Below are 9,982 nucleotides of genomic sequence, written 5' to 3'. Positions count from 1 at the left end.
GAGCTCCTGGACTGAAATACTGAACCCAATCAAGCAGCTCAAATAATTAGTATTAGCAGGCTGAGGGGGCAGTTGCAATTAATAATTAATGAATAATAATTGTATTTTATATATATATATATATATATATATATATATATATATATATATATATATATATATATATATATATATATATATATATATATATTGCAGTGAATAATTAATTGCTAATTAGCAGGCTGAGTGGGCAGTTCTAAGCTGCCTGCTTACAGAAAAGAAACAAAAAACGTGGAGAGAATAAAAAAATTAAAACAAAAACAGCATAATAAAAATTTAGTTTAGAATACTATGAATTCTTAGTTTCTGTATTCATGAACTGTTGGGCTTAAGAAGAGCTTACTTATTACTTCATTTCAAACTTAAATAAAATGGACAGTACAGTGTACATTTAATCTGCTCATGGACTCTCAGTTTGGTGTATCCTACATATTCGTATTGGACTGTAGTACATTTTTAACTTAGAAATCATTGTCCACTAAGGCGTGAAATGAATACATGCTATCCATGTGTATTTTTTCAAACCATACGTTAAACAGAGAGAACTGGCCAGTAATAGATCAGAACTAGAATTCTTTCTTACACTGAAATAATGTAAACAGTGTACTTATGTCTAAGTGCTGACAAAATGTTATTATACATGCGCTATATATACATATACTATATAGCATCTACAACAGACGTGAGGACAGCCCTGTGCAGTATCAGTGCAGTGTCAAATGCATCAAAACTATGACTCCAACTTCAGTGTTGACAAATAGTGTATTTTCTCTCAATCAAAAATAAATACTTTAGAAAGGCTATATTGAAAATACAGACCCCACAGCAGAAATTCAGTAAACTCCAACTCAGCAAAACTGGACACACCTGTGATCACTGAAACAAAATTATCTGTGTATCGGTGTAGCCTAATTGTATAAAAGTGGTTATTAAATGACCTTTGAACTGTCTCACCTTTTGGACCTATGGACTTGTATCCACATGTGTGTCAGCATCAGGGCTCTGCATGGAAAATAATTGCCAGAGGTGTTGAAAGATCTGACTGCGAAACTTCACAAAGATAGAAACGGGAATATATCTGACCGCTGAAACACGTTCGCAGCGTTAATCAGGACGTACAAAACAAGAATGCGCAGAGCTGACTGAAACCGGAGACGCCGACCACACTAAACGACGCCACGCTGCACAGCCTGGCTCCGAAGCACCGAGGCCCAAATGCTGGGCACACGGCCGACCAATCAAAGTCAGAGTTTCTGTGACATCTCAGAACGCGTGAAGGACATCGCGTAAAGTCGGCCTCCGTGGACAGCATCCAAGAAGAAAATGTTGCTTGCTCATCGGCATGAAACCGCAAGATTAGACTTTGTACACGGTACCACATGGCACCACATGGTACGACGCCTGATTGATATTGGGAGCACATTCTTCGGTCCGATGAGGCCAAGATAAAATTTGTTTGGCTCAGATGGGGTCCGGCGTGTTTGGTGTAAAACACAGCCAGGACTACCGCAGTGAACGCCCAGTCCTGACAGCGTTGCGTGGGTGAGGGGACAGGACTGGAGGTGGAGGAGTGATATGGGAGTGATATGGGAGTGATATGGGAGTGATATGGGGCAACATGAGTGCATAAAGTGTTGGAGGAAGTGACATTCATTCCCAGTCGCCAGACGCTTGGCAGAAAAAGAACATTCCAGTCCAGCGCTTACTGCCAAGACCACACAAGTTTCTGAAGAAGAGAAAAGCAAAAAGTATCACCTGCCCAAGTGTGTCGCCTGACTCGAATCTAATAAAACCCCTTTGGGGTATTTTAAACAGACAGGTAGAACTACACAGCCCCCCCCAGTGAAGAACAGGAAATGGGAGGGACTGCAGAACACCTCCCCATTTGTACAACTCTGAGGATTGAATCGGTCATCATAAATAAATATCATTTCAATAATTCATTCAATAATAATTTTTTAGTTTTACATAAGCACCCTAATGTTCAACATAGGAGTAATACAGTTATAGTAAAGAGATCCAGTTTTGATCAGTTTGACCTCAGAGTGATATTGCGAGTACAGGGGCGTCCTGGCTGCTGTATGCTGTATGTGACATCCACTGAATGCTTGAACGAGCACGTCTGTATTAACCGGCGTGAGACACACACGTCTGGCCGGTCTAATGGTGAACGTTCTCACTGCAAAATTTCTAAGGATTTGTAGAATTCCGGGAAACCTTAATGCTTAATGTGTGTGTATATATGTGTTAATGTGTGTGTATACATATTATGTGTATGTATAGCTGCTGTGTTTAAGATCGAAGACTACGTGTGCTTGTGTGTTGCGTAGCTGACAGCAAGTCCTCCCTGGGCGGCTCCTCTGGACGCAGTAGTGGTGGAGGAGGTAACTCCGATGAGACCATCAAGGGCATCCTGGAGCAGGCCCGTCGGGAGATGCAGGCGCAGCAGCAGGCCCTGCTGGAGATAGAGGTGTGTGGCCGACCCTCCACCGCCGACCGCCTGGGCCCGCTCGAACCCTGCAGGGGCCTGCCGGGCGCCGTGCCCGCCTACATCAAGCAGGAGGAGAGCGCCGGGTCGGTAGCGGCGGCGTGCGCAGCCGGCTCCGCGGGCGGGCCCCCGGCGCCGCTCAGCGTCCTCTCGCCGGCCGCCTTCGTCCAGAGCATTATACGCAAGGTCAAGTCGGAGATCGGCGAGGCCGGCGCGTACTTCGACCAGCACTGGTCGGCCGAGCGGGGCCCGTTCCCTACGCCTCGTCCCTTCGGCTCTGCCTCCCCATCGCTCTCCTCTTCCTCCTCCTCCACGGGGCCCTCGTCCCTGCCCCGGGCCTGGCCACGTGGAGAAAACAGCGAGGGCCTACCCGGCGCCGACGACGCCCTGAGCGCCGATGAGGAGCCCTTGCTGAACCGGCCCGTGGAGGTGAAGGTGGAACCCGAGGCGCCCCTGAGCAGCGAGCCGCCCTGCGGAGGGGGCAGGGTAGGCTACTACCCCTCCTATATCCCCCGCACACTCAAACCCACGGTGCCGCCCCTGACCCCCGAGCAGTACGAGATGTACATGTACCGCGAGGTGGACACCATCGAGCTCACCCGACAAGTGAAGGAGAAGCTAGCGAAGAACGGAATCTGTCAGAGGATCTTTGGGGAGAAGGTACCTCACCGTGCGCTCACTGTGTGTGAATCATTCATCCTCCCCAAGTCCCATTTGTTATTGCTAGTAGAATCCTTATTTTGCGCATATTTGAGCTTTTCCGGTAATATATTCTTCCCTATTCCCAGTCCTTGTGAGTCTATAGCAGCACTGATATCCCAGTCTGTCTTGTGCTTTGATAACCCGTCTTGTCCTGAGGTTTTTAACACCTTGTTACATTTAGTTAGATTTGAGTTGCTATCTTGTTGGTTCTTAGACATAAGGTCATAAACACACAGCTTATATCCAGACAAGGCACCATGAACTCACTTACATGTGCTGCATAGCCGTAGCATCCTGTAGTGTGCCGTCTGTGGATTTCCGAGGCCTCTGAGTTGTGTTCTGCTGCCCCCTAGTGGGCTACTGGAGGCTTCACTACTCGCCAACGCTCGTCACTGCTATGTCCTTTTATCTTTAGATAGGTAAAACCAGCTTAAAGCGTCTCTCTCCTCTCAGTCGCTCCGTTACAGTAATCGATGCGCAAGGTTTTAACCCCATAGCGGAAGTTCGTGATCCGAGTGCGTGTGCCCGGTGCCCTGCAGGTGCTGGGCCTTTCCCAGGGCAGCGTGAGCGACATGTTGTCTCGCCCCAAACCCTGGAGCAAGCTCACCCAGAAGGGCAGGGAGCCGTTCATCCGCATGCAGCTGTGGCTTCTGGACCAGCTCGGCCAGGGCCTGAGCCAGCAGGCCGGCCACGTCCACGGCCAGGGTCAGTTGCATGCTGCCTCCATGCCTCCATCGCGGCACTCGGTTTCAGAAATGTAAACGAAACCTCCGATTTCAGATGTCTTAAGACGAACGAGCCGGGGTATTTTAATCACTGAAATGCGGAACCTTGGGTTTCCAGAGGGCTCGTTGTAAAAAAACAAACAACAACAAAAAAAACCCCGAGGCTTGAGTTCATCGTAAAGCTCGATCTGTTACGGACACAGTCAACAGCAATTACAGATGAACGTCTCTGTTGGTTCCGCCCTCAGACAAAAGCCCAGTGACGGCCGGTTCGTCGCCGTCCCCGCCCCTGAGTCCCGAGGAGAGCCAGCCCGGCCTGGCCCTGGAGCCCGTCAGCCTGGCCCTGGAGAGCAGCAAGGAGAACCAGCACCCACACCCCCAGCATGCAGAGCCCCTCATGGGCAAACCCGGCGCGGGCACGCTGGCCGCCGCGCAGCCCCACGCCCCACTGGGCATCCAGGAGCTGGTGGCCATGTCCCCGGAGCTGGACACCTACGCCATCACCAAGAGGGTGAAGGAGGTGCTGACCGACAACAACCTGGGCCAGCGTCTGTTCGGCGAGAGCATCCTGGGTCTGACCCAGGGCTCCGTCTCGGACCTGCTGTCCAGACCCAAACCCTGGCACAAACTCAGCCTGAAGGGGCGCGAGCCCTTCGTCCGCATGCAGCTATGGCTCAACGACCCCCACAACGTGGACAAACTGCGGGACATGAAGAAGATAGAGAAAAAAGGTGAGATGGGAAAGGTTTGTAGCTCGGGGGGTGGAGGTCCTCGCCCGCCCCGCTAAACTAATCGCGTGTCCACGCTCGCTGTCGCAGCCTACCTAAAGCGCCGCTACGGCCTGCTGAGCCCCGGCTCGGACGGCGACTCCCCCGGCACCCGCTCGGAGTGCGTCAGCCCCGGCCTGAGCCCCGCAGACCCATGCCCCTTCGGCCAGGCCAAGAAGCCCCGGGTGGTGCTCGCCGCAGAGGAGAAGGAGGCGCTGAGGAGGGCGTACCTCCAGGAGCCCTATCCGTCCCAGCACACCATCGAGGTGCTGGCCGCCCAGCTCAACCTCAAAACCAACACCGTCATCAACTGGTTCCACAACTACAGGTCAGTAGCCAGACATGGGGTTTCGTGGGTGACTCATGCCGTGGGTCTTTTAACATGAGCTCTGGCTCCACCTTGTGGAGACTAGATTGAGTGAGATAGATAAACGCTCAAGACGTTTCCAGAAACTCCGGTATGTATTCATGTATTTCATGTATTTCATGTATTTCATTCTCTCCGGTGATTGCCCTGTATGCCTGACTCTGCGCGTGCCGTCGTGATTGGGTCTTCTAAGCAGGTCACGGATGCGGCGGGAGGTCCTCTTGGAGGGTCCTCAGGACAACGACGTGGACATCGAGCCTCAAAGCTGCTCTCCCTCCGTGGCCTACAGCCCAACCTCGGACGTCGACGACAAGAGACAGGCCCCCCCGGTCCGTAGCAACGGCCCCGGGCCGCTCCCCGTCAAACAGGAGGCCGGCGAGCCGGAGGAGGAGGAGGAGGCCGAGCTTCACGCGCGGCAGGCCAGGTGCTCCTCCCTGGGCGTCCAGTTCCCGCAGCTGAAGGCAGAGAAAGAGGAGCAGGCATCCGGCTACAGGGACGCGGCCCTACCCCCCGACTGCCCGCAGGGTCTCAGGGAGGACGAGGCAAGCAGCAGCGGCCAGACCCGGGGCCTCCTCACGGGGCCCCTCTCCTGCGAGGGCGCCCAGAGGAGCAGCCTGGCGGCGCGCGACGGCGAGGACGCCGACAAGTCGCCGGTGGACCCGGTCAGCTTCAAAGCCTCGTCGGAGCCATGCCGCGGCAGCCTGGAGGTGTCCCTCAACTCCCCATCTGCTGCTTCCTCGCCCGGCCTCATGATGTCCGTCTCCCCTGTGCCGTCCTGCTCCGCCCCCATCTCCCCATCCCAGCCCAACCCGCCCACGCCGGGCACCCACCCCGGGCTCGAGCCCCCGCCCGGGGCCGGCTACAGCGCGGAGCCTCCGTCGCTCCACGGCGGCAGACTCTGCAAGAGCACCCAGAGACGCAACGAGAAGATGGCCAACCTGAACAACATCATCCACCGGCTGGAGCGGGCGGCCAACCGCGAGGAGACCCTCGAATGGGAGTTCTAGGGGTCGCAGGGGGCGCTCTGCAAGAGGACTTTCCAGGAATTCTCTCCAGGAGGTTCCCGCTCCCAAAGCCTGGAGCCAGGCTCCGACATTCGGCGGTTTTGGGTGGGACCTCACAGGGCACGTGAGGGGAAGAAAATAAACAGTGACACCCTCTGACTTGTCGACAAACAGAATAGCTACCCGTCAAGTACTTTCAAAAAGAAAAAAATATTTCTAAACGTTTTAGGTATTTTGATAAAAGGATCCTACTTTGAATTATGTTACAGCACTAGCTGTCGTGTTTGAAACAAAGGAAAGAAGCACTCGGGAGTGAAGACTTTGCAGCTATGGTGTCATGAAATGCACACTGAAGTCCTGTAGATTGCCACTGGGTGAGATTATTTCAAATGAGACCTCTGTCTTAAGCCATCAAAAAGCACTACTTATTAAAAAAAAGACACTGACCAAATTTGCTACTTTTTGAATAGCAATTTTTCAGATTTTGTCTGTAAGACGGGACAGTTAAAGTCAAGTAATGTGAGAACTTTACACTGACTGAGGGATAGTCCTTTAAGACTCTAAATAGTGAACAATACGTATGTACTTTGTTTCTTGGTGACCTGTTTTGGAACATTTGTTACACAAGCGTATAATGTGTGGTTGTACGTGCTGTAGAAATTGTCTGCAATAGCCTTCTCCAAACAAGATGTAGCATGGTACTCAACTTACCCTTTTATCCTCGATAGTTAGTAACCTGTGATATACTTGAGCGATAAAAAGTGAACATGTTGGAAAATTCAGCAAAAAATAAGAAAAAAGGAATTGTAAAAAAAGTTTTAACGATAGAATCTTTTCAGCGAACGTGTTTTAGCTTTGCTTTTCTGTTTAGCTTTTATTTTTTTGGTTGCTCCCTCTTAAGGATTTCTTTGAGGTTTACAATAGGGCCCTTTGTGCACCTGGACGTCAGTGAGCCATTCGCCACTTGTGAGCAATGTCTTCGTCTTCACCAGTCCGTGACGCGCTGGTCTCACAGGCACGCGGGCCTCGCCATCTCCAGCTCCGGACGCTGGAACAGCAAGCCTCGGAGTCCGCTAACGGAGAACTCGACGGGATGGTCTGCTCAGCGGGAGGCGTCAGCATGCCTGACCATTTGTTCATTTATGTTAGGCACTGATTCTTTATCGGTTCAAGTCATAGCTCCCTTGCTCTGTGTGTCAAACACCCATTAGCACTTTGGGTTTAAGAAAAGCGCATTATAAATCTAAATTATTATTAGTAGTAGTAGTAGTAGTAGTATTATTTGCCCTTTCTGCGCCCCGTCTGTCCAGGCCTCCTGTTTGTGACTGTTTAACTCTGCCATCACATACACAAGCAGCAACTGCACTCTCTTATACAGAAATGCCTTTTCTGTCTCGCACTGACTGACAAGCCCGCGCGTTAGTGCCTCCGTTAGGGCTCGAGACCCTGCGCGTGTACAGCGGGGCACTCCAGAACGTCACGGTCGTTAACGATGCGACTCGAATGCGCGCCAGTGAGTTATCCGGGACGTCTTCATTTACCACGTTTTCCTACAAAGTAGTGATCCCGATAGTCACGGCTGACTATTTAAAATGCAAAAGTGTAATTCTAACACTTCAGCCTTGATGTGAAACACATCGTAGGATGGGGTTGAAAAGTGATACAGATGAAATCTAACTCATTTCATTTGCATTCATTTCACTTATTTTATTTACTATTTCACTTGATGGTACTTGTTCATTCCAGCTTTTCCATCGCAGAAGATTTTATTTAATTGAATTTGAATAAAATAAACTGAAACACAATTTAAAAATAAGACAAGACAGATATGCTGAAATGTTGGTACATGAAAAAACTGGAGACTTTGCAATCCTGCATTCAGCCAACAGCTAAAAAGCTAAAACAAAAATAATACCACTAAGCTAATAATTTTTGTCACTTAGCACTGATTAAATCTAGAAATAGGTCTAGTATTTTGGACAAGCTGCTGCTGGTTATTGAAATACTGTTTTGATTATTATTATTTTTTATGTATTTCATTATATTTGGACTGATTTCTAATTGAGCGTTTTCCAACTGGGTCAAGCATTTTGTTTACTTCCTTTTCTCTTTCAATATGTATAGGTCTTCAATACCTCATATGAGAACTACTTACAGCACTTACCGTTGAAAAAATGTGACGATTTGAGTAAAATTCAAGTACGGAAATTATTCTAACTTAGTGTTCCACAAGTCTTTGCCTTGTCGTATTGTTAAAGTTGGTAGTAAACACTTGCACATGTCTTACTAGTACTGAGGATTGGAGTTATAAACACATGTATAGATATATAAATATTAAACATTTACTGAGAAATAATATCTTAGGGTTCTTGACACTAGTGTGCTGATATATTTAAATAGAGTGTACAGTTATATTAACCAAACAAACAGAGTCAGGCCTTGTCTGGCAAGCTTGCCCACATTCTAGAAACTTCTCTCAGGGTAGTCTTGCTTCTTTAAGCTTTACAGAACCTGTCAGGTCACATCACTGGTCAGCTTTAACTGTCCATGACCACTGTTTGCTTTTCCTGGTACACGGAGGGATTTCATTTTCAGCCTAATTTAACGGTGTCCCTTGAACGTTTAGAGCGGTTGGAACTGTTAGCTGAATAGGAGATGTGCAGAAAGTTCAAATTGGGATGATGAAATGAATGAATGGAGCTCATGCTTCACATACAGTTCTTTTCAGTCTTATTTTGGTTTGTGTTTAATTCAGAAAATATCTTGGCCATATCTAATATGTTCCTTTGCCACGCCAAAAATACAGTTAATCAAAACAAAAGTGCCATGTAGTTAAAAGAAAAATGATAATACTGGTACAGTTCAGAAACGACCTACGACAGATTTTACTCCTCTTTGGGAATTCTTTTTAGTGGAATTCTTTTTAGTGGGAATTCTTTAATCCAGGTGTCTACTACACTCTTAATTGCATTATGCCGTGCCCAGCAAAGATGTTATAGAAGCAGTAAACATATTGTCACCGGAATGAGATTACATTTTCCTACAATTCCAACATCTGTTTTGATTGCTGTCTTTAAGCCTTTGCTTTAGGTTAATTTTTGCATGCAGCTCGGTTACGTTTCCCTGGAAGAGAAATAGTATGATGTCTTTTGTATTATGGAAGGAAACAAAGAAAAAACAGCACTTGCGTTTCTGTGGTTGGAGAACGATTCCCTGCATGCCAAAACTGAAAGATACTTTGGTGGTGGAACAGAGAACCTAAGAAGTACGTTTGACATGAAAAAAAGGTTGTTGTTGTTTTTTTTTTTTTGTTTTTTTTTGCTGTTATTTTGTTGCTTAAGTGTTTTGTGTGCTCTCGTATCTCAGAGTCCTGAATACACTCTCAGAAGTAAGCTGTCGCAGCTTCAACATTGTGAAGGCCTCACATAAACACAAAACTGAGCAGAGAGCTCATTCAGACTGGAAATGTGCTTATGGCAGTCTTATGCAGGAGGCAGTAACTGCATGTTCAGTTGTTCCTCTTTTGGGCTGCAAAACAAGAAGCTGGAGAACCCTGTAAGAGACACTACCCCCCCCTCCCTTTGTTGTGACATTTTAATATTTTTGGCACACGTCTCACATCACCTTAACGGGCAGAGCACTTAAGCTTTGATTTTAGAGGGCAAGAAAATGTCACATGTCTTTTAATCATATGTATCAAGCCATCATTGAATACAGTACATCATTGTATAAAACCCTTAGTCTGCTGTGGTTTTTTCTATAACAAACTGCAAGCTTCTCTCTCTCTCTCTCTTTCTCACTCGCTCTCTCTCTCTTTCTCACTCTCTCAAATTATAATTGTGCCTTATTTGCATATTCTATAGCGCTCAGTCCGTACGTCATCACGCAGA

The 9,982-nt window shown here is 48.0% G+C and overlaps 1 protein-coding gene across 1 annotated transcript in view; it reads left to right on the top strand.

Annotated features, from left to right (window-relative positions):
• cux2b (cut-like homeobox 2b) overlaps nucleotides 1–9,779 on the top strand; it is an 89,754-nt gene extending 79,975 nt beyond the window's left edge. Inside the window, exons 17-21 of the mRNA XM_035522232.1 lie at nucleotides 2,370–3,187; nucleotides 3,769–3,934; nucleotides 4,203–4,685; nucleotides 4,773–5,049; nucleotides 5,285–9,779. Coding sequence (XP_035378125.1) covers nucleotides 2,370–3,187; nucleotides 3,769–3,934; nucleotides 4,203–4,685; nucleotides 4,773–5,049; nucleotides 5,285–6,095 — 2,555 coding nt within the window. The 3' untranslated portion in view covers nucleotides 6,096–9,779. The remainder of the gene's footprint in view (nucleotides 1–2,369; nucleotides 3,188–3,768; nucleotides 3,935–4,202; nucleotides 4,686–4,772; nucleotides 5,050–5,284) is intronic.
• The last annotated feature ends 203 nt before the right edge of the window (nucleotides 9,780–9,982 follow it).

Source organism: Electrophorus electricus, chromosome 23 (assembly GCF_013358815.1).
Source record: "Electrophorus electricus isolate fEleEle1 chromosome 23, fEleEle1.pri, whole genome shotgun sequence".
NCBI lineage: Eukaryota > Metazoa > Chordata > Actinopteri > Gymnotiformes > Gymnotidae > Electrophorus > Electrophorus electricus.
The sequence above is the reverse complement of the archived record's forward strand: the minus strand, read 5'-3'. Positions and strand labels throughout refer to the sequence as shown.